The sequence below is a fragment of the Chiroxiphia lanceolata genome, chromosome 22 (genome assembly GCF_009829145.1).
Source record: "Chiroxiphia lanceolata isolate bChiLan1 chromosome 22, bChiLan1.pri, whole genome shotgun sequence".
NCBI classification, from domain to species: domain Eukaryota; kingdom Metazoa; phylum Chordata; class Aves; order Passeriformes; family Pipridae; genus Chiroxiphia; species Chiroxiphia lanceolata.
The window spans coordinates 6,621,682-6,645,350 of record NC_045658.1 but is presented as its reverse complement, the minus strand read 5'-3'; the positions used below and the strand labels follow the sequence as shown (position 1 = coordinate 6,645,350).

At 46.1% G+C, this 23,669-nt stretch overlaps 1 protein-coding gene across 8 annotated transcripts in view; it reads right to left on the bottom strand.

Annotated features, from left to right (window-relative positions):
- The window catches only part of PLCH2 (phospholipase C eta 2), a 71,532-nt gene that overhangs the window by 4,715 nt on the left and 43,148 nt on the right, over nucleotides 1-23,669 (bottom strand). For 5 of the 8 annotated variants that reach the window (XM_032708873.1, XM_032708874.1, XM_032708872.1 and 2 more), the window contains 19 exons: nucleotides 23,211-23,454; nucleotides 22,564-22,693; nucleotides 21,371-21,541; nucleotides 19,513-19,606; nucleotides 16,925-17,128; nucleotides 16,326-16,446; nucleotides 14,746-14,917; nucleotides 14,376-14,483; nucleotides 12,956-13,114; nucleotides 12,146-12,238; nucleotides 11,186-11,286; nucleotides 10,753-10,850; nucleotides 10,253-10,435; nucleotides 9,779-9,886; nucleotides 9,476-9,600; nucleotides 9,015-9,099; nucleotides 8,351-8,497; nucleotides 7,321-7,400; nucleotides 1,887-2,925 (listed from right to left, as the gene is read on the bottom strand). In XM_032708873.1, the coding sequence (XP_032564764.1) occupies nucleotides 1,887-2,925; nucleotides 7,321-7,400; nucleotides 8,351-8,497; nucleotides 9,015-9,099; nucleotides 9,476-9,600; nucleotides 9,779-9,886; nucleotides 10,253-10,435; nucleotides 10,753-10,850; nucleotides 11,186-11,286; nucleotides 12,146-12,238; nucleotides 12,956-13,114; nucleotides 14,376-14,483; nucleotides 14,746-14,917; nucleotides 16,326-16,446; nucleotides 16,925-17,128; nucleotides 19,513-19,606; nucleotides 21,371-21,541; nucleotides 22,564-22,693; nucleotides 23,211-23,454 (3,462 nt within the window). The remainder of the gene's footprint in view (nucleotides 1-1,886; nucleotides 2,926-7,320; nucleotides 7,401-8,350; nucleotides 8,498-9,014; nucleotides 9,100-9,475; nucleotides 9,601-9,778; nucleotides 9,887-10,252; nucleotides 10,436-10,752; nucleotides 10,851-11,185; nucleotides 11,287-12,145; nucleotides 12,239-12,955; nucleotides 13,115-14,375; nucleotides 14,484-14,745; nucleotides 14,918-16,325; nucleotides 16,447-16,924; nucleotides 17,129-19,512; nucleotides 19,607-21,370; nucleotides 21,542-22,563; nucleotides 22,694-23,210; nucleotides 23,455-23,669) is intronic. The other 3 variants (XM_032708877.1, XM_032708879.1, XM_032708878.1) reach the window with 1 other exon arrangement.

Genomic DNA, 23,669 nt, shown 5'->3' with positions numbered 1-23,669 from the left:
TCAGACTAATGAGCCCCCTTTTCCCCATCCAGCACAGACTGAGGCACACTTGGAAGGCAAAACCCTGGAAAATGGAATGCTGTGCCATAAAGGCAGAAGGAGAGACTCGAGTTTCCTGTCCTGTCCTGGGGGCACTTCCCAGCAGCAGAATGTTGATTCCGAAGTGCAACCCCGCTCCAGGGGCTGTTTCCTTGGTTTCCTGGCCCAAGGCACGGCCTTGCAGGATGGGAAGGGAGCTGTTTGTGTGAACAGAGGGGTTGTCACTGCACCAGCAGCACCCAGGCCAAGGCACCATTTCACCATTTGGAGGGTTTGCTGATTCCATGCTTGGGAAGTCAGATGGATTTAATCAAATTTCAAGCATATCACAATATTTGTTTAGTGGCTCGGGGGGCTGGCGGGGGAGCTGGCACTGATAATGGGAAATGGTTTCATATGTCACACCACTCAGAGCCTGTGAAAAGCCTGATGCCAATAATTTAGGCACAGAAAGAGCTCTGCTGCTTTGGATTAAGTGCAAGTCACGGGAAGCGGCAAACATCTCCCCTCCCATTGTCCTGGTATTTTCCTAAAAGCTCAGAGCAGATAATGGAAAAATACACTAAAAAAAAAAAGCTATAAAAAAAACCAGAAGAAAAATTGTGGACACCCAACCAGACTGAACTGATCAAACAAATAAAATATCTTAAATTTCTGGATGGGGTTTTCAAAGAAGCCCACTCAGAATCTGTTACTAAGAGAAGAATTACATCTTAAGAAACACCAAAGTCACTTCCCTGTTCCTGAAAATGGAACCATCAGTGCCCAAATTCCTTGGACAATTAAGGACAAGGGGGAGGGATTTGAAGAGAAGCTCTCAGAGTCACAGCCAAAAGCTCCATTTCTTTACTTCCTCTTTACAATTCTATGAAACAGAAAACTCCTGTCAAAATCTCTTCCCTTCTCTCTCCTTCCTGCCAAATCAGGAGAAAAAAAAGCCATTTTCCAATTCATATTTTGATAGTCTCTGCTCCATTTTCCATCTTTACAAACACACAGTTCACGGTCCCAGTGACCACAGACCTATTTCTGCCTTGAAACAACTATCGAACGGGGCAGTTTTAGCAGCTTTGCCCTAACTGGACACATTTTGCTTTGCAATGGGAGATGCCAAGAGTGGCCCAGGCTGGCTGATGTCAGGGAACATCAGCTCACACTCTGCTTTGTGCTGTGCAACTGTGCCCTCAGGTCACGGGCAGAGCACCTGTGGAGCACTGAGTGAATCCATAAATGTTTGTATGCTGGGAATTTACACATCTAGGATCAGAATGGGCTGCTGTGCTTATTAAATGGGATCTCCTGAATAACCCAGAGCAGGGAATTCCATCCAGGAGTCCCTGAATTCATGGCAGTACTTCTGCAAGTTCTTTGAGGAAGGAACAGGTTACATCTCATTCCTGGTGTGGTCATCCCCCAGTGAAACACAAAGACTGACAGTGGAAATATTGTTTGCTGATATGGGTTTCCCATATTCAATCTCACTCAATGCTCTGGTTTGGATCTTAAAATTGACTTAGTATCATACCACATTCACTAAGAAAAGCAAGGAAACAAAAAACCCTGAACAGACAACCCAAACACTCATGGACTACTGACAGTGTTACTACTGCAGATGGTTCACTAGGCATGGAAAGGACTGATCTAGACCAGACATGTCTACAAAAAATAAAAGAAAAATATTTATGCAGATTTTTTTTTTCTGTCATTGCCAAAATTAAAAAAATAAAAAAAAAAGAGCTCTTGACAGCCAAACAACACAGAGGAGCCTCTAAGTAAAGATGCTAATGCAGAAGCTGAGACGACGACGTGATCTACAGTGGGGAAGGGTGAAGAAAATCTGGTCTTACCAGTAAAGAATATAGGGGATTTACTTCGAATTTCCTCCAACTTTTGAACGAACAAGGCGTTCATTTCCCTCTGTAGGGTGCCCACTTGCCTTCGAGAAGGTTCAGACCAGTGCCTGGGGAATTCTGGGCTTCCAAGGCTTTCTAGACTGCTGGAGTTGGAGGATATAGAGCCATTGCTGGCTGCAACCAGGTTGACAGTGCTTCCATACTTGCCACCTGACTGGCCCTGCCAGCGCTGCCGGGAGTGAGCCTTAATTCCGTGACATTTAGAGTCAACACTCCTCTTCCCTGGGGTCACCAGAGGCTGGGTGCTGCCGGCGGGGTCGTCGGCAGGGCCGGGGCTGCCGCGGGGCTGCAGGTCTGCCTGGGGCCTGGGCTGGGCTCTCACCACCCAGGTCCTGAGCTCGACCCTCTCCTCTGCAGCGGCACTGCCACCCTGCCCGTGGGCAGCGGGCCTGGCAGAGGGCTCTGCCCACGGGCCCTCCAGGTCGGGGCCGTCCCTGGAGCCGATCATGCACCTCATGCAGTTGGTGGCCACGCCGATCCTGCCCGAGCTGTTGATGGCGCAGCGGGCGAACACGCTCTGCTTCTCGCCCGGGGGCTCCTGCGGCCGCACCCGCCGCGCCCGGGGCAGGGGCTCGCTGAGGGCAGCCCGGGCACAGCTCTGGCTCTGGCCCTTGCCAGACCCTTGGGCCTTACCTTTCCCCCCCTGGCCGGGCGCCTCCCCGCCGGCACCGTCTCGGGGAGCTGGGGATGGAGAAGCACTTTCTGGCTCTTGCACAAAGCGGGGCTGGGAGGCGGCGTCCCCTTCCCGGTCCTCCCCGGCCCCGTCCCAGCCGGTGTCCTTGGTGTCAAAAGCGATCTCGGGGAAGCCCTTCTTGTTCTTCTTCTGGCTCTTGGTGGGGGCGCTGGCCGTGCGCCGCAGCAGGTGGCTGCTAAAGGAAGGTCTGCGGTGCAGCTGCCCAGCAGCATGACTGTCCAGAGAGGCCTGCTTTGGACTTCTGAGAAACAGCCCTTTTAGACCTAGAGCTGGTTTGGCCTGCAAGACAAATACAGAGGGACTGATATAGAGTCCTTCGCGCTAACACAACTCTCTGCCCTTGGGCACTGGAGCTCATGAACAAACCATCATCCACACAGAGAGTCTCCTGCCATATTCCTGCCATCAGCATGAGAACTAAACCAGAAATAGGACAGGGACTGAAAACGGAAAAAATCACTAACACCAGCTTTGCAAAACATCGCATCTCTTTTTTTTTTGGCAGTTATGTTTTTAGATAACATTTTCCAACCACACTTATCTCTGTATTTGCCATCGTTCCCTTACTAGCATGTAGCTACTTGCAACATCTGCATAAACATGAGAGATATTGAAAAGACAAAGCAATAAAAAAGGAATTACTTCTGTCTACAAGGATCTCATTCTGAAAGCTGAAGAGTTTCTCAGTTTCACCCAAAACATATGCATTTAAATTACAAGCTGGAAATGAATTCTCTAGGAACTGCTGGGAAATAAACACTGGCCATAATATAGAATATTTTTTCAGTCTAAAGGAGATTTACCCTTCAATTGAATTGAGCACTATCATGAAGAGCAGCTAACTATATGCAGGCAAATGATCACCAAATATTTCAATTTCTGTGGTAATTTCCTACCATACAACACTTATCCAAAGACACTCGAGTATGTTTTCATCACTGAGGAAACACACCATAAACAAGGGAAGTTAGTCAGTGTAACAATACAGTTCTTCATATTCTTCAGTACTTATTAAAGCACTAAACATACAAATTCACCATCATGAATCTCCCACCATCATACAGGTGATTGACATGTCAGTGGAGCAGTGTCAGCATTCCTGTGAGCATTCCAGGTGCACTTGCCAACTTTTACAGCGAGAGGTCAATGTTGGGAGCAGTGTTGGGAGCTCTGCAGGCACAGCCTCGAACACACAAATCCCTCACAGCAGACAAAGGTATTTCCCTGCTAACCTGCTCCTCCTCTGCTCTCTTTGTTGCCCGGTTAGATCCGACTCTCTTTAGCAGCTGGATAACCCCGGGTGCATCAGCCAGGGATTGAGAGGCACTGTCAGAGCCCCGTGGCAGGACCTGCTCAGCACCCCGGCCCCGCTGGCACCCCTGCCAGTTCAGTGTGTGCCCGGGGATGTCGTGTGAGGTCACATTTCTGCGGTGCCAAACAATGGCACAGAAATGTCTCGTTTAAATTACAATGGTCTCTCACCCCCAAATAAATATTTGAGTGCATGTTCCTGCATTTCCAATTCTGCCTTGCAGGACTTAATGGACAGGCACTGGCTGCCCTGTGCAGAGAGCCCGGGCTAAAAGCTGCTTTTATCCCCCCATGTCCTGCCCTACCTGCCATGTGGCATCGAGGTTTGTTTGCTGACACCCGGCCCAGTGAGAGCATTCACAATATTACTTTTACAATTGACTGAAGTTTAGTTACCACGTGCCAATCTCCAGTGTGAGTAGCACGTGATTAAAAAGAGACCTATAATGGCCCTCAGGATAAGATAAAGAAGGTTGGGATTGATTTTTCCCATACAAGGCAAAGAAATTGTAATTTAAATATTGGGAAACCTTCTGTGAGAGCCAGGTTATTGAACAGTCTGCTTGGATTACTGTGCTTACTGTGAGACAAGTTGGCAAGTACATGAATTTTTGCTATAAAAATCAGACAATATTTGCAAAACCCAGAAAAAATTGTCACACAAGCACACACACAAATAATATTCACCAAAAAGAAAAGGAAAGCACTGATGGAATGGGTGACACGCAGTGCAGGGCCCCAGGTTCATTCTGGCTTGTTTGGTGCAGCTTTGTTAAGCTGGACACTATTGCTTGAATCAGTGCAGTGATTCAAGAATCCAAAGGCAAATTCGGTTAACTTAGGGGAAAAAAGTTTTAAACTAAGGAAAAAACCAAAAAGAGAGCAGTTGTGAGGGAGATCCAGGACACTGTGCTTGCAGCTTCCAGCCCAGCTGCTGCAGGGCTGTGTCATTCTCCACAGGAGACTTGAAAACCAGCACAAGAGGCTTTTCCACAATTTAGAAACGTTCAGTGTTAATGTTCTTTTCCATGGGAAAGGGGGGGTTTGAGTTGTTGCACTCGAGAGAAAAGGCAGGAGAGGGAGACACTCAGACAAATGAGAGAGGGATGGAGGGACTTTTATCCTGGATCTGCCTCACACAGGGAGGGCTCTCTGGCTGCCAAGGACCCAACAGAACTGACCAAGTCAAATGTCACAACTCATGTTCCGCGGGTTGGAGAGCTTGAAAATGCTAATAAGGAACATCGATGCTAATGAAGCTACCAATTAAGGCATGCAGGTGTGTGGTGGTGTCACTGCACCTCCCCGGACAGGAGGGGGTACCTTCGAGGCGTCTAAAAACGCTCTGCTTCTAAAAGGAGACTTTTTTGACATAGAGAAGCCCACTGAAATCACAAACAGACAGAGCAAAGGCAAAATAACAGTGAGGGAGGATCTCAGAGATAGGCACACCTAGAAAACCACCAAAATTCTGCAATACATGAACAGACCACAGAAGAGACAGAAACAGAGAAAAGCCTCTGCAGGAAACAGAGCAATCTTGGAAGAGATTCCAGTTACACACAAGTGAAGGTGAGAAAAAACTGAAGACTCTGCTTTAGTAATATCAAGCTTCTGAGCTGGTGGAATATCTCCATTTATAAAAACGCCCCAAAAGGTTACTGTTTGCATTAGAGTCTCTGGATTAATAAAGGAGGGGTAAAACCAGGCTGATAACTGGGCTGATTTTTAACTGGCCCATAATTAAGAGAGGGGAAACAAAGAAATAATTCTAGTTTTGACAGAACTCTGTTAACCAAAAATCAAAGCAGAAAGTGACTGAGAGAGACCAAAGCAGAAAGGGCTGTGTAATGTTTGTCCCACATTTTCAGTAGTTTTTATTAAAAATTATAAATTAAAAAAACACAACTATATACCAGCTTTCCTTCCAAATCTCTATATTTTAATTATGTCAGTGCAAAGGACCAGGTTCTTAAAACCAGCCAACCCAAAGAGACTGCAGTGATAATGAGAAGCAATAAGGGATGTCTAACAGAACATGAAAGGGGAGTAAAGCAATTGGAAAAACAGATCAGTGCAGTAGTTTGGAGGGTAATGGGTAAGGACAGGGAGGAGACACCGTGACACACAAGGGCCTTTTGGTTGTTTAAACACTACCAAGAAAATCCTATGTCCTCAAAATAGCTGCCCAAGTTTAAATGGGCAGGTCACACTACTGCAAACTTTATCACCAGCCAGTGGCTCACGAAGAAGCCACTCAGAGCAAATAATTATGAAAGGCTCAGCAAAGTCAGGATAAAAGGAGAGAGAATGCCTTGCAATATTGCCAAAGAAGATTTGACTTGAAAACACTTAAAACATTCACAAAGATTATGAGCATTGCCCCTTCCATCCAACGCTGCTGTCACGAGCAGTGACTTGGCAGCTGCAGTTAACTAACCGGGGATTGAAATTTGGCAGCTCAGAAAGCTGTTCTCCTTTTTAAGAACCGCTCTAACGCCCGTCCCGAGGAGGAGCTGGGCATTCCCAGCCTGTTGGATGCCTCCTCCTGCAGTCTCGGTGCTGGAATTGCACCTCGGTACCGCGGGGAGCTCGGGCTGTGCTGCGGGGTCAGCTCGGTTTGGGCTGCTCAAGGCTCTGCAAGATGCTTTGTTGCCTGAATTTCATTGACTTTGATACCACAGAAGGCACTAAATGCAGTGCTCTGCGAGCACAGAAGCTCTCTCGTTTTTAGCTGGCCTAGGAAAAATTTGAAGTCAGGGCTTTACCTTCATGGGAATTTAGATATGGAACCCTGAGTTGTATTTTTCCTGCATGTGAAGCAAACACACTCTTAATAACAGACAAAGAGCGTAAATACGCCCAACAACTATTACAAGGATCACTTTTCCTCTGCATTTTAAGTGTTGTTATGGAAAAAAACGCAAGCAAACAACCCTGAAGAATTTAATTAAATTTAAAATGCGAAAGCATCAGGCAGAGCCTTTTTAGCACAAGCTTTGCAGGCACCAAGCACTGAGGGTTCAGGTGTGCAGCTTTGGCTCAGCAAGGTGCACCTCCAGGGCTGGCCACAACCAGACTGGTTTAGATAAATGTGTGTGTGCTGCAAGGAAATAACCTTCCTCCACGGCCTCCCCAAAAAGGCACTGCAGGAATCTCTGGTGGAACCTTCCCCATGATTTTCCTTCATCTCCGTGGATGTTCAGAAGGGTCTCACCGTGTCAAGCACAGAGATGAAGTTTACTCTGAGTGAACAAATCTGTTGGCTTGGAGCTTCACCCCCTGGGCTTCCCCAGTGTGCTACAGACCCCCATGAGCTCCCTCCGGTGCCCAAGCTGTGCCACACCTCCCAGAGGCACTCACCTTACCACAGATGTCATTGATGGCCACATGCACAAAGATGGAAGCCTCTTCTATGCCTTCCAGGTACACGTGTCTGTAACCTGGAACAGAGTGGGCAGAGCTGAGTGGGAACAGGGGGCAGGAGGAGCACCTGGAGACTCTCCTTTTGCAAACAGCAGGAGAAGGCAAGCAGGTTTTTTCCAGCCCCTCCTCACAAGAAGCATCCAGGCTGTGCACCCCCTTGCCACACTCAGGTACCTGAGTCACACCACTGACAAACTTCACTGCTGTTTCTTCTTGCCCCTTTGATTTCATAAAAAAACCCCCATGTCCTGTTTTATCCAGGCTCTGTTATTGCTGCTGTCAATCCATGATTTAAACTTTACCACATTCTCTCCTGGGGACTTAGAGTCCATTTTTAAGAGTGTAAACATTTCGTCCAAGGTCAGTTTATTGAGACTGGATGTTTGCTTTAAATCTTAAACACAAACTTTTTTCTTTACTTTGGAAGGAAAGAAAAATAGACACAGAAGCTTTAACATGAAATAAGACTGGACTGAAAACAGAAATGGGAAACTGTCAGAAAATGGCATTTAATAACATGGATCCCATCATTAGAATGGGTAACTATATGTTCTGTATTAAACTGTTACTAATAGTCATAAGAGCAATGAGAACTCTGGTAGTTTTCAAAAACTGGTGCAAAGAAATGGAGGAAAAAGCAGTATTAGGTAACTGCAATAAAGATGCTCTGTGGTAGCCTGCTGAGCCCACAGTGTTTAGCCACCCTGCTTAAGAGAATTTTTGAAAATCTAGTCCCAAAAGTCTGGAGTTAATTGATTCAGTCTTCATCCCCATGTAAGTCAGTGGTGGACCAAGGCAGAGGACTCAGGGTCCAAACTCCACTCTCCTGTTCACTCCACTCTCCTGTTCTAACTAGAAACTTCTGCAGCAGACACACACACACAATTTAATCCAGCATTTGCACCTTCAGCTACCCCAGGATAAAAGTCCCAGCTCTTTAATTTGGGATTTTCCCCCCCTCTCTTACCTGGCATCATACTGCTGAATGCTATTGTCCTCTGCCCGATGAAATCCCGCCCGATGGGATCGTGGTCCCACACCAGGAACCGGATCAGGGCAATCTCTGGCATGTGCACTGTGAACACCAGCGTCTCCTCCCACATGGGGTTAAAACCTGGGAGTGAAGGATCAGCTTTCAGGGATTTCGGTCACAAGAACAAGAAGAGAGAAGGCTGCCTACCTAAGGAATGCCCAAAGTGCAGTGCCATTCTAGTTCTCCCAAAAGATTGATCGTGTTCTTGCAGAACCCAGCACTGCCCCTGGACCCAGCAGGAGACACAACAACAATTTGCAAGGAACAGAGCTGGATCTTATCGGAATTTGGTCTTGCTTTCAGCAGGGGTTTGGACAAACTGACTTACTTTTGACCACAGCAAGCTCAAAACACTCTTCTCTCATACCCAGTGAGAAGATAAATGACTTGGTTTACACCAAGACCTTCAGTACATTTTACCAACTTAGTCAAACAATTCAAGATCCAAGTCTAATCAACATAAAAAACGCTTAAATCTAATTGTCAGTGCTTTGTCGTAATAGGCACCAAACCCCATCTACTCCAATCCTTATGGACAAAACTTGCCTGAAAGAGGAAGTTTCAGCCATTAAAAAAATGAAACCCCAGATAATCTTACCATTGTCATCAACTACTCTGGTTTGTTCTTTGAAGCAATCCACAGGCAAGCCTATAACTTCTACTTCAACAAATGGATCTATGATCTGAAAAACAAAACGTAACAAATATTGAAAAAAATGAGTGACAAAGATGAAACTCAAACACGTGGCTTTTACATTGTGGGCATTGTACTTTATTGTCTCAGTAATTACTGGTCCTGAGCCATCTGTAATTGTTCATGATGTTGATAAGATTCTCTCTGGTTTTTGTTTCTCCTGGATACACTGTGTTGACAGTTGGAGGAAAAACATCAAACCACTGCTTAGAAGTGAAGAAAACTTCACTTCTAAGGATGGCAATGACCCAATTTACTCATGTTCTGTGACTCCTGATAGATAACTGCAGAGGTGAAATCCTTACCCTTAGCCCAGGCAATATGGAAATAAACCTTATGCAACACAAGAACCGATTGTCTAGTACCTCTCCTCTGTCTCCCAACATGGAATCACGTGGTTTGGGGAGTTGTTGACCACTGATAATTCTTAGAACCAACTGTTTCTTCAACTGACCAGGCAGTGGGTCTTCAGAATTTGGATTAAAGACACCTGTAAGAATGGGAAGTCACATAAAGAGAAAGAAGTGCAACATGACTTCTGCTACAGATACCTTCTGGCTCATTTGCTTCTAGCATCACAAAGGCATTTATAAACAAATTCTAACAAGGGCCCACACCCAATCTTCTCCTGCAGCGAGTGATCCACTGCTTTGGCTCGTCTGCCTTACCTTGACACATGCAGTTTGGTTTGAGGACGTAGCCACAGTTCCCATTGGCACTAAATTTGGCCCGGTTCAGTTGCAGCATTCTCCCCTCTGACTGATAGTTCAGTGCAACTGTTAAAAAAAAAATAAATTCAGATTCAGATTTGACTTCTCAGATGCAAAAACTCGAGTGCCTTATGGAAAAGAATTCTCTCGTGACATATAGCACATCTTCAGGGAGAGGAGCTCTCCAAAAGAGCTCAGCTCTGAGGTCCTCCTGCACCTGAGAAGTTCACTTGTTTCCATTTATCACACAGCTAGTTGGATGTAGCACACGTGTTTGAGGGGATCCAGGGGACAACAGAGACAGCAGCAGGGCGGACCCAGCGGCCAGTGAGGCGGGACGAGCAGAGCACTCTGAGCGTTCTGAGAGGTGGCTCTGGAGCTCCTGTTGGAACACCCCCCCAGGCAGAACCCCCCCAGCCGTGCCCTGCTCACCCAGCTGGCAGCCCGCGTTCCAGAAGGGCTGGGGGTTGTAGTTGCTGGAGTCCACGCGGTACGAGGACGGGTAGATGCGGGACAGCTGGTGCTGGTTGAAGCGCAGGTACTGAGCTGGCTTCTGCTGCAGGATCTGGTGGGCCTTGGTTTCACTGAAAGATGAGACCTGCCAGCTGGAAGAGACTGCAGGGGAGAGAGGAGGGGATTAGAGCTAATCTCCTTGTTTATTTATTTATTATCCAGATAAAGCTTGCAAAACTACATGGGGCTTGTTCCTTTTAACCATCAGGCATCATTTGAGTGCATGTCACTCAGAGGGAACTGTGCTTTCCTGGTATCACAGCAAAATGCTGTGCTTATTGGAGCAGTTATGGTTGGGAAAATGAAGCTGAATGACCTGAATCTTCATTAAGGAGTCTTCTTTTAATAAGCAGATATGTAAAAACATTTCAATTTCTTTGTGTAGCAATTATTTTCAGCAGACTTTTAGTTCAACCTACTTTCACTTTCAACATCATGGATGCCAACAGACTTTGTGTACTTCACCAGGTCAGACAGGGCCCTGGACAGCTTCATTGTTTTCTTCTGCCGGTTTATCCTAGAAAGATAAGACTAATTAATTTCCCACTAATTAAGGGATAAATGTCATCTTTTGTATTTTAAAATAAATCAGGGCAAAGAAATATATGAGCTACTAAGAGCTCAAAATGCATAAAAGGTCCACTGTGCTTTGCTAATTAGTCTGAACTGCACCAAGAGATCCTTCTGATGGTGTTGTGTCTACCCATACACCAGATTCTTCTCTACCCATACACCAGATGCCTGCAGCCTCCAACAAATTGGCATCTTGACCTGAAGCAAACCTATTTAGTGGTGCAATTATGTAAGTTATCTTTTTTAGAAACAAAACTGTCCAATCACTTGTTAACAAACCTGCTGTAGTGTACAGAGCTCCTGGCTAAATTCCCTTGAGAATCCGAGTCGTCTTCACCCTCTTCCAGACTCGATGCTTTTTTCAATTTGCTTCCTTTTTTCTGTGCCAGAGGGAAATAAAACTGTAATATCATAACTGTGTGATCAAGGTTTGAGCAGCTGGATACATTTCTGCTTTGTTATGCCAATGAGTGTGTTACTTACAGAAAATGAAAAATGACAGCTTTTGTAACACTTGGTACTGCAGCACATGGGGACAACTCAGCCCAAGGTCTGAGATTCGTTATGAAGGAAGCACAAATCCTCAGATGAAAGATGCAAATGAATTTCTGTGGGTTTTTTTTTCAGTTAGGTCCAATTGAATTTTCCTGGTTTTTTCAGTTGGACCGTGGATGCTTTCAGACCCTCATGGAAATTGGAACTGTGTGTTATGCACCATGCTAAGCAGTTCCCCAGCCTGTGTGCTCAGAGAGCAGCATGAGAGCCAGGTGCTGCAAGCAGTGCAGCAGTGACATTCCTCTCCATTGTGTGCAAAGAAAAAACCCCTCCAAGAAATCAGGGTTTGGGGCAGGGCTCACCTTGCAGAGATCAGTGCTTGGGGCAGGGCTCACCCTGCAGAAATCAGGGTTTGGGGCAGGGCTCAGAGATCAGGGTTTGGGGCAGGGCTCACCTCCCAGAAATCAGTGCTTGGGGCAGGGCTCACCCTGCAGAGATCAGGGTTTGGGGCAGGGCTCACCCTGCAGAGATCCGGGTTTGGGGCAGAGCTCACCCTGCAGAGATCAGGGTTTGGGGCAGAGCTCACCCTGCAGAGATCAGGGTTTGGGGCAGGGCTCACCCTGCAGAGATCAGTGCTTGGGGCAGGGCTCAGAGATCAGGGTTTGGGGCAGGGCTCACCCTGCAGAGATCAGGGTTTGGGGCAGAGCTCACCTTGCAGAAACCAGTGCTTGGGGCAGGGCTCACCTTGCGCTTGGAAAAGCTGCCCATCAGGGAGCGGCTGTGCCTCTTGTGGGTGCTGAAATCCTCCCCAGGCTCCACATCATCCTCCAATTTGCTCTGCAGCAGCAAAGGCAGAAGAACACAGCAGATCAGACTGAGTGCTGCAGGCAGGGCAGCTGAACACCAGCAGAGAGGCGATTTTAACACACACAGCACTGGGCTAAAGGACTCTCCAGGTCCCGCAGTGGCTCTTACAAAAATAACTGAGAGATCCTGTAAATCATTATGTTTAAACTACATACAAAACTCGAGCCATAGAATGTTTTGGGAAGCTGATTTTTAGTTCTCATCCTTATTTTAGTTTTAATCCCTGGTTATTACACCTGCTTATTACTGGCAGACCTCCACTGCTTTTCATTTGCATGGAACAATCTTCTTAAGCTTTTTGTGGCTTATTACAAAGCCTAAAATGAAAATGCCTCAGATTCATGAAGTGTAGTCTGCGGGCCGGGTGCATTTTTACAAATTAGCATTAATATAAAATTAAGATACAAATGTAAATGCAGGGAACATAGACAGCCAAGGGAAAAAATAAAGCTCAACTTTCATATGCAGTTTTTATAATGGAAAATCAAAGTCCTTCTGCTGAGAAGTCCTTTCACGTGTACATTTCATGCTCCAGTTGCTGTGTGAGCAAGAAAAAAAAGTTTGTGTATCTGACAGTGATGTTCACCTGGCATCATTATCAACTGCAGGAATTCAGCTAGGAAGCTGAAGTCAATAATGTATGGATTCAGTAAACTAATAAACACAAGTACAATAAAACATGCTCACCTTCTTACTCTCGGATTTCAGCCCAGCCTTTCCTGATGATGGCAGAGTGGAAACTGTAAAATTGTTTGGATCTTCACAGTCACGGATTTTGGATTCTTTTATCAGTGAGTCAAGCTTTTTCTTTGCTATATTCTCCACTCTCTTCCTATTAGCAGATGCCTACAGACAGAACAGAATCATTAAACCAGGTAGTGATGAAAAAAGTCATTTAAAAAAAAGTAATTAAAACAGTTCTAATTAAAGCAAGACTGACCCTCAGCAGAGCTATTCAGAGGTAATGTCTGTTCCAAACCAGGCATGTGCTAACCCAGAAATAATTATTACTGAGGTGATCCCCAGACTGCACTGGACTGACATACAGTAGCACCTATTGAGTCAAATCTCTGCTCTGTTCCATCAGCCCCTTTTTTCATGGAAAATTCATAGTTACATCATGGCCCATGTGAGGAAGTGGGGGAAACAAAAATAGAAATCCAGAGTTTTCTTTTCCACTCCCAATCCCAGTGCTTTTGAGGGGTAACAGATTGTGTTTTCTCAGTGGGCCTTAAGAATTCCCAGTTACATTTGCCATGAAACAAGCTCTGATTTCCTGAGCTCTTCAAAATCTGGTTTGGAAAGCAAACCAGGTGTAGAAAATCTCAGATTTGAAGCATCAGTAAACCTTGCAGCAACAGAGACAATGCTGTAAATGACTGAAAAGTGATATGCTAAAATGTAATAACTTGAAAAAAACAAAGCCATTATTTCTCTCCTTTGGCAGTCTTCTTCTCAAAGAAGTCGTGAAGGAGAAGTTTCTCTTCTAGTTTGAGATGAAAAGGATCAAATCCATAATACAAAATGAGGAAACAGCCTGAGGGAGAGAGGACTGAGAATGCAATCTCTCTCCAAGGCAATCTGGTTTATGTTATTAAATGGTTTTGCTGTGTATTTATGTTGTTTCTGTGAGGTGCAATGGCACTTGCCAGAAGATTAAAGGGAGAAAACAAGCAAACAAAAAAAAACCCTTTTGAAAAGGATGAAGAAACAAGGGATTTTGAGATTGAAGCAAGCAGAGATTAAAGTATTCTCCCTTCTTAACACCTCTTTACAGTAAAAATCAGCTAAGCCCAGCATTAAGCAAAGGGATGCTCTGTAACAATGACCACAGTTGTAAGTGGAATATCTTTGTTTCTTTTTTGCATTTGAGGGATAGAACACCATGATGCAATGAAGAATCATGAGATATGACTATTTAAAATTCCAGACCTGGAACATAACCACATGAACTGCTGCTTTTGTCCAATCAGTCCCCATGAAGGTTTAGAACCCAAAACACTTGTGATGAACCCCAAAGATAGACCACATCCTCATTCCAGAAAACAAGATTTCTTCTCACTGGGATGGGAAACCTTGATGACCATTTACATTCAGCTTAACTTACATCTCCATTCATTAGTTTACAGTCATCATCAATCTCATCAGCACTGTCCTCATCAGAAACTTCTCCTTCCTCTGCATCATCACTGATGTTGGCTGGAAGTTTCTTGCCCTACAAAATAAAACCATCACACACAGGCAGGTTTTCATGCAGCTCTTGCTATCACACCTTTCAAAAAAATTAATAGAAATTATTCAAAGCACACAACCAGGCTCTTACTGATGGAGAAGACATCTGTTCAGAACCTTAAGTACCAGTTCTCAAGGACTGCTTTTTGTGGCAGGGTTGCAGTTGGGGTGTAAGGGACAGCCAGGCAGGAATCACCATCCCCACAAACAGAAGGAGGGACAGCACAAGTGCAGCAGGTGCTCACCTTGACCAGGATCTTTCCTTTAAGACTTGCTGGCGAAGGGAGCTTTGTGGAGTCGTCGTTGTGCACAGAGGACAGGTCCAGTTTGTCTCCCAGGATTTCTACAAGGTACTGAGCCATCTTCTTCTGCTGCAGGATGCTGCAGTGGTTCTCAATGGACAGGATAACAGGGTACCTGGCACAGACAGAGCCACCCCAGCTGCAAACTCAGCTCTCACAGCACGGACAGAAGGGTCACTGCTGCCTGGGCATTGTTGTGACAGCACCACCAGTGACACCCACAGGGGAGATAAATCCCTGTGGGAATGGCACTGATACCCGACTGCTCCCTCCAAACTGAATGGCTGATTTTCTGACAGGCACAGGAAAATTAAACTTCTGCAACCTGATCTGATGCATTTTTTTACCAGAGCACATTTGTCACCTTCCTACACTGCTCAGTCCTGACCTCCACTTCCTACCAGAGATCCAGCAAGCTATTCACAAGGAAAACCCAAACAGCCAGTGCCATCAGCTCTCCTCTTCAGCTGGTGCTTCAGCCCTTTTGTACTTGCACACAGAAAAGTAAATAAAAGCTACAAGAACTGAAAAGATCCCCAAAGGGGCTTTGTCTTCACCTTCCCACTTCCAACAACCAAGTGATGAACCTGTTGTGTCAGTTCTTCCATGAATACTTTTCTAATCAGCAACAGAGCAGTGTTACACAAGCAAGCCTGCAGACAAAGCCTCTGCTACAAAGACAGTGAGATAATTTCTAGACTCAGTTTTACTGCTGTCATTTATTGTTGATTCTCAGGCTGAGGCCAAGGAACAACAATGCCTGGTTGTTTGAAAGGGAAGATCAAAGTAAGATTTGTGAAACATCTACTCCAGTGTGGCTGGTGCCACATAAAACCACTCTGAAGATGGATTTCTGCTTAGAGATGATGCAGTTTCTAGGATAAACACAAAAGCTGGTGCACAATGCAGTTTTGTAGGGATGAATTATCAGGGATTCATTAACTAAAAACCAATTATGTCTATCCTGACATCTGGCCCTCGTTAGCTCCTCATCAGGAAAAATAAGGCTTTCAGCCAGCCAATGTCTGCAGGACACAACTGTCCCAGCTGATGACGTGGTCCCAGGTAACCTTTCTGCAAAGGTTTTAAGAATGGAACAATTTCAGAAGTATTGCCATACATTCTGCTGGCAGCCCTCCTTTGATTTCTTTACCCTGTCTTCAGGTAAACTGCAAAATTTCAGGCTCGGAATAAGTTCACCTGGTCTGAAAGTTAAGTGTAAGTTTAGTTCTATTCATAAAGGCAGATGGGCTGCTTTGGGGAAGCTACTGGAAACTTTTTTACAGAGATAAATTAATTTACCTTCTACAGCGGCAGTAAAACCAGCCCCACCCCTCTGTGCAGAACGCCCTACTCAGCCTTGCCTTGTTCCTGCTTTCTGAGGGCTTTCCCCTCAGAAAACAACCCAGAATTCTGCCAGGAATTCTGCAGGTTGGATCTGCACTCATTGCCTGTACAAGGATGCCAGGGAACACCCCCGTTCACAGCCCTGGGACTCAGAGGTTGGCACAATGGATACATACTCGTTCTTGATAAAGGCATATTTGTTGATAGTTTCAATCACATCTTTGAAGAGGATTTTGGAAGTCAGAGTGTATCCATGGTGGACAATCGGCTCCCCGTCCGGCCCATCCCAGCAGTCAACTGTAGGACAGAAACAAGAGCCCCCATCAGACAGGGCACACTGGGGCCACCAGCTGTGGAACACTGAGACCCTGCAATTCCCTGCAGCAACCAGCCAGAGCAGGGGCCAGGCTCCCTCCCACCCCCAGCTGAACCTCCCTCCCCACTGTGCTGAACACCCTCAGCAGGAACTCCCTGGTCTTGATGTCTCCTGTGACCAGATGTTTGAGAAAGCCCCAAGCAAAAAAACTCCACTTAAGCAGTGCTGAGGAGTATTGTGACAGGACACACTCCCCAGACCTCTGCCTTATTTCCAGGCTCAAGAAAATTTGTCCAATATATCACAGCACAGTTTTGCTGTTCTTTATGAAGGGAAGACACCGTTTCCCTGGCTTTTCCCTCTACCCAATATCACCATGTCTCCTGCAGAAATCAGGACTCTTCCTTTGCAGAGGAACAAACCAACAGATCCTACTGACTGTTCCCTTTCACCCTTTACCTTCCACGCAGCGACAGCCGGCCTGCAGCACCCAGGCATACATGTCCACCCGGGACTGGGACATCAACTGGTCTCCCATGAGGTAGGTGTTGTGTGAGGAGGTAATGAAGTAGTGACTCAGGGGGTAGCTCATGTCCTGGTTCACGTGGTAGTGCTCGGGGTTGAAGATGTCCCCTGACGGGCTCCGCATGTAATTGGTGAATCCTGCGAACAAACAGCACTGTCAGTAACACAGCTTTGTCCTTTTTGTGGCTGTAACAGTCCTGAAACCAGCCTAAAAATTCATCCCTATGTTCACCAACACATTCATGAACATGTAAGATAAAGAAACAGCATCACTACACTCCAGCTGTCACCACGACCAAGCGTGGTTGCTGCTTTTCAAGAAATCTCCAGTTGCTTTGCACGCTTTCCCTGCTCTGCCTTTCCTCTTCAGGCTTACAATTTGTGTCAAAAGATTCTGCTGGGGCGTCAAATCACATGGCACATAAAAGCCCCCAGAGATCTGCAGTCATATCCTGGTATTGCTCCTCAGTGAAGTGTTGTAAGGTCTGTGGTATTGTACTGCCTGGAGACAGCTCTGGTGGCCCAACACAGTCTGAGACAAGGGAGGTACTTTCCTCTCCCCTCTTTCTCCTGAAAATACCAGAAGAATGTCAACACACATTGCCTTGTACAAGCTACTCCCTGGAATTTGGACACGACAGCTCATGCACAAACATGTATGTGCAGGGGGAGATCTGCAGAACTGCATTAATGTCACTTTAGACACCAAAGTTCACTCCAGGCTTGACACCAAAATATCAATTAACTGCAGGACTTTCAGTGATGGACCAGAGGAATGTTTTTCCAAAGCAGTGGGAGGCTTGCAAAGCCTGCAGACAGCAGCACCTGGACCATTTGTGTACTGCAATCACCACTGCTGGTGAGAAGCAAAGTTTTAGCAAGTTCTGATTTTATCTTCGTGTGAAACTGCTGCTCTCAGACCCCCAGTGCACATTCGTGCACACACACACAGACACTGCCACAGTTCAGGCTAACATTAAACACTGTCACTGCCACTTCAAGCAGCCCCCAGATATTTTCCATTCACCACCAAGGAAAGATTCAAATTCCCATTCCCACCGTGGCTTTGCTGCCAGCCTTTATTCGACAGGTCTCTGCTTCCAGACTGCTAATGCTCCTGACATTTCACTCATTCCATAAATAAAACAGTGCCCGTGTAAAATCCTGCCAAACTTCTGAAGGGCTCAGCGCACTTCCTTTGACTGTGACAAGATAAAATGTCACCTTTATGATGGTTCTTCTAGGCTATACATTTTGTGCTGATGAAAGTTTTATTAAAGGAAAAGAGCTGATAAACACAAATAGCAGCCAAAGCTCTTTGAACAATGCACGGGGACACAGTGCAGGGAACTCGGCTCAGACAAATATTCCAGGCTCTTGAGGCCCCACAATCAACGAGCAAAGCAGTGACACAGCCAGGGGGAAAACAGGGGAGCAACCAAGGGAGAGCAGCTGCCATGGCAAGGGGAGAGAGCACAGTGTGTGCCAGCAAACAGCCACGAGGGGAAGGGCATCAGCTCCTCTCCCTGCAAAGCCAGCGGCTGCTCCTCAGTCAATCCCACTCAGCCAGGGCAGCTGCTGAAAACCCACTGTGATTTGCTCTAAACACCTGTCAACATGTGAGCTCATGACTGTTATGGTGAGCTCACACCCACTGCATCTGTCAGTCCTAGGAGGAAGACACAGGAGGGAGTGAAGATCCACTGCTCCCTCACTGGAATTAGAATAAGCTTTAAAGTAAATTGAAAGTTTAGTCTGGAAGTAGAACAGACCTGAATCCATCCTAAGCAACCATCATTTCTTGAAAAAAAACCCCACTTTACACTCTATACCAGAAACTACCCACTCCTTCATGCAGGAAATCAAACAACCTGTGTTTTGCCACTTTTCAGGATGACAACACACCCACAGAAATGGGCAGGACTAACTTTCCAGAGGTCCCAGAACTTTTGCACAGAAGCTAATGCCTGAGGAATGTACTCTTTCCTTGGATTCAGTAAGATCTGGCAGAAGATTTACTATTTAGGGAAAAGTCAGTCCCCAAAATAACAGCTTCCCCCCCCGATGGTACAGTGTGGATATATTCACAGTGAAGACTTCAGCAGCAAAGGGCAGGAAGGCATGACCCCCACAGATTCCAATCCATCATCCCACTTCACACATTTACTCTGGAGCACATCACTCCTCTTAGTAACACTTAATGGATTTCCAAAAATACCTGCAGGAATGATGCAACTGAATTCTACTGTATTTCTATATTTTCCAAAAGCACAAATAAAGACTCATCCAGTTCCATCTGGACCTTCAGTGATTGCTGCTTCATCTTATGTACTTGTCAAAACTCTTCCACAGAGCTCCAACTTCCCTTTAGGTTCCTCAGCAAATAATAGATACTAAGAAACCAAAAAGACTGGAAGCACACTGCACAACATGACAAAATCTATGACTATGTATTATGCAAGCAAAAGCAATATTCTCCTAAGCATTGAAGCAGCTGTCTTTTCCCTGCACCAGCAGCTTACCATCAATCCCCAGGGCTCCCTCCTTCTTGTTCTCCAGGCACGGCTCAAACTTGTTGATGATCTCCAGGCAATGCTCTTTAGTCACATTTGTCATCTGGAACAGCAGCAAAACCCAAGTGTTAACTATTAATCAGAGCCTCTCTCAGCCCTTCCCTCTGCACACAGTCCAACCACTGGGTAGATTATCCCGAGTGGGACCTGGGATTTCCAGTTCCCAGCAGGATTCTCACTCCTGTCAATCAGTGTCAGGGCAGATCAGAGAGGCAGCACTTTGGGAGCAGTTCTGTGCCATTGGCAGCTGCCTGATCACAGAGTCCTGCTTTGTAGGTCAGATCTGTTATTAGGCACCACAGAGCATCCAAACAGAACAAGCTTTGTCACAAACCAATGGGATTTTTTCTCCTGTAGGATTAAAGGATTAGTTTGCATTATCAAAGGGTTTTTTTACTTTAAAATAAAGCAAAAAAAAGGTTCATCTTTATGCAGCAGACAGAAAAATCTGTTACTAGCAGGGAAACAGAGATTCAGGACATAATGTTCTCAGGAAGAATCTGCTAACTTCAAGGTTGCTTTGCATTCTCAACTAAAAAAGAAAAGAGTACAAAGGGGAATATATGTCTGGAAATGCTGTCTGGAAATGTTGTCATTTATAAAAACAGGGCCATTTTTGTTGAGCTATTAACACTATTAATTCATATTCCTGCTATCTACTGTTGATTTATTCTCTCCATGCTATTATTTCCCATTCCTGTCCTGAGTGGTCCAGCAAATCCTCTCTGTGAGATGCTGTCCATGACATGGAAACACAGCCCTTGTCACCAGAGGGGACTGCAATGGAGTGACCACACTGGGGACTGTTTTGGCAACACGGGGAAGTGAAACCACCAGCACATCTGCCACCAGATCAGTGCCTTTTCTGGGGGTGATTTAAAACCTAATAAATAGAAGTAGAAGAAGAGGAATTAAGAAGCCTCTGACTCTGGGTTTGAAGATACACGATCCATTTGCTGGGTTCAAAAGATAAGGCTCTTCTGGCATGGAGTGAACATGTTGTGTGAGGAAGGCAAGGGAGAGGAGCCCCCCAGGCAGGATTTGTCCATGTCAGTAATTAGCTGAGCTGATTTGTGTCCTGTGGCGAGTGTTCATTTTCCTCTCACCATCTGGAGGATCAATAGACCAATGACATGGAAACACACCCCACTTATCCAAAAAGAAAAACTGCCAGAGAGGTGGCTTTTTTAGGCATTCACTTCTTAGGCAATGTTTGAAGCTGATGGGCATTTCTGACCCACGGGGATGCAGCTTCAGCAGAGATCAGGGATGGGAAAAGGCAAACACCAGTCAGTGCATTTGTTCCTGCAGCACTGGAGTTAAAGCACTCAGAGACAACTTCTTAGGACTACAGAGTATTTAAAAAACTTTCCATACATTAATCATTCTCTCAACAGCTCTTGAAAAACAAAAACTTTACAAGCTGAGATAGTGTGACAAAGCCATTCAGTGTTTCATCACGGACTGTGCACTAAGTCCCAGGTAGAGACAGAAGCACCGGCTTCGCTCCAGGACACTGAACACTGGGAACAGACAGATGCTGATGGAATTTTTCTAAGAGAACACGTGAAAAAAGAAAGAAACTGTAGAGATTATATTTAGGGGCACAACAAAAGAGCCTACAGGGAAAAAAAAAGGTAGTGAGAGCAAGAAGATTGAAGAAATAGTCATGCCAGCCTACAAGGTGAAAATCAAGAGACATTCAGCTGCCTGTTTTTTCACATGCACAACGCTGAAGTTCCCTCCCTGTTTGAAAGGCAAAGCAGAAGGGCAGCACACTGGACTGCTCCCCCTGGCTCGGGCCCACCTTCTGCTCAGTCTCCAGGAAGCGCCTCAGGTCGTCGCTGTCCAGGTAGTCCTTGTGGTTGCTGTAGGTCAGCAGCAGCAGGTACAGGTCGCGGCGCGTCGACATCATCTTGTAGAAGGCACAGAACTCCTCGAAGTCCAGCGTGCCCTGGTTGGCATCCGTGTCAGCCTCCTGCACACACAGCAACAGGGCAGTCAGGAACCCAGCTGCCAGCACCCCCTTTGCACAGACGAACCCCTGCATGAGGACAAACCCCAGACCAGCAGCAGGTCGGTGCTGTCCCTGCCCGGCCTGCTGGAACGGGCTGAGCTGTCATGCGAATGCTTTGCACAGCTTTGCCTTCACACATTAGTGCAGGAGCCAAGAAACAAGGGTTAGGGTCTTTCCTGTTCCCCAGGGAACCCTCTGGAGGATCTCTGCTATCCATGGCAATGGAGCAGGGCAGTGCACCCTGCAGCACAGCACACAGCGTGCACGTGTCTGCCAGAATCACCACCCACACCTTCTTGAGGAGATCACTGGGACCCCCATCACCTGGAAACCAATTTTATATCCAGGTTTTGAGGGGATATCTGTTAAATCCACAGCCATAAACTGATAATACCTGGAAGAATACTAGTTTTGCAAGAAAATTAAAAAATCATCAGGGATTTCACATAAAGGCTTCCTGGTCCCTGGAGAGACTTTGTGATGACAAAAGCACCACATCTCCATTGTTCAGCTGCCCACTAAATTGGGTCAAGGTCAGCAGAATGAAATGTCAAACAAACAGCTCTTAGCAGTGCAAAAATATGACAGATACAGAAATTTTCATGCTGGGTATTTTATTATTGTAGGATATTGGATACTTTACTGGATAATATTTATTACAGAGAACATAATCAGAGGAGGAAACGTGACTGAGTTTCTGATCAAAAAGTACAGCAAAAAAAGCAATCTTGGTACTACTGTGTGTGTCCATGTTGTGTAACACCAGGAGGTACCTGGTGTATAACAATTTATCTGTGCATAACAATTTATCTATGACGTGTTTCTGGAGCTCTTCTCAATCTACCAAATGGCCTGTGTAGTATCTCTCAGCAGAGTGGAAACAACCCAGCTGCTGAAGTATTTGCAATCTCTCCTGCTGGGTTTCGTGTTAAATCCTTGTTCTTTCAGGAAAAAAAACAAACACAAATGTTTCCATTTCTTACCTTAAACATTTGCTTGACTTTCTGTCGGGGCAGGTTCACATTCAGTTTGTGCATGAGCTGGAGCACTTCACTAATGCTCAGACTGCCATCACCATTTTTATCTGCCTCATCAAAGGTCTGCTTCAACCACATTGAACAGGGGTTAAGGAACAGCGTGGAATATTGAGGGATATTACTGATTTTTTTCACATGATTTTTTTCACATTAGGAAACACTGTAAACGAGACTGGAAATGAAAGAAAGTTCAAGATAATATTTAACTCTACTCATGTTAGTTCAGTTACGGTTTCTAGACAGGCTGTGCTCTGTGGCCATTGCACAGCACAACAGAACACACTGAGTGAATCTCAATTTTACATCTCACTTTGTCCCCTAAAACCAAACCAAATGGACGTTTTTACACCGGGAGTCAGAGATGAAGGAACACACCTGCACGGTTCTCAGTCCACTCCAGGCATTCATCTCCAAACCCTGCCCACAACAGTCCTCTCCAAGGACTCCTCTGCCTCTGGAAACAGGGAGTACAATGGGAACTGCTCTGAAGCTGTGAGCCTAGTGCTTACCTGTGGCAAAGCTGTAAGGAATGCCAGTGCTATCCACAGCTCTCCTGTCCTGGGGAACCCCCCCAGGCAGCACAGGAAGGATATTGGTCCCTGGTCCGTTGGCGTTTGGACAGGCTGTCCTCGTCACTGATCCCTGCCATCAGGTACTTCAGCCCCGTGATCCAGGTCCGGGCCTCCTCGGCGCTGGAGGACACCAGGTCCAGGGATTCCATGTGGTCCCCGTGGTAGATGCTGAAGCAGCAGTTGGGGTCGAAGCTGCCGTCAGCATAGCGCTGGAAGATCTCCGACTGCTTCCCCTCACACACCTCCTGGATGGAGTCGATGGAGACTGGAATGACCAAAGCACGGAGCCTGTTAATGGCTGTGTGAGTGCCCCTGGGGCAGCCAGGATGGGTCACCCTGCACAGAAATCCCACAGAGAAACCCCAAATCTCACCTCAAGGGCCCCAGTTCACACGGGGGCTGCCTTCTGCTCATTTACAACATCCTACACCCCTGCAACCTGCACAGCCAGCAACAGCAACTTAACCCTCAGAAATCATT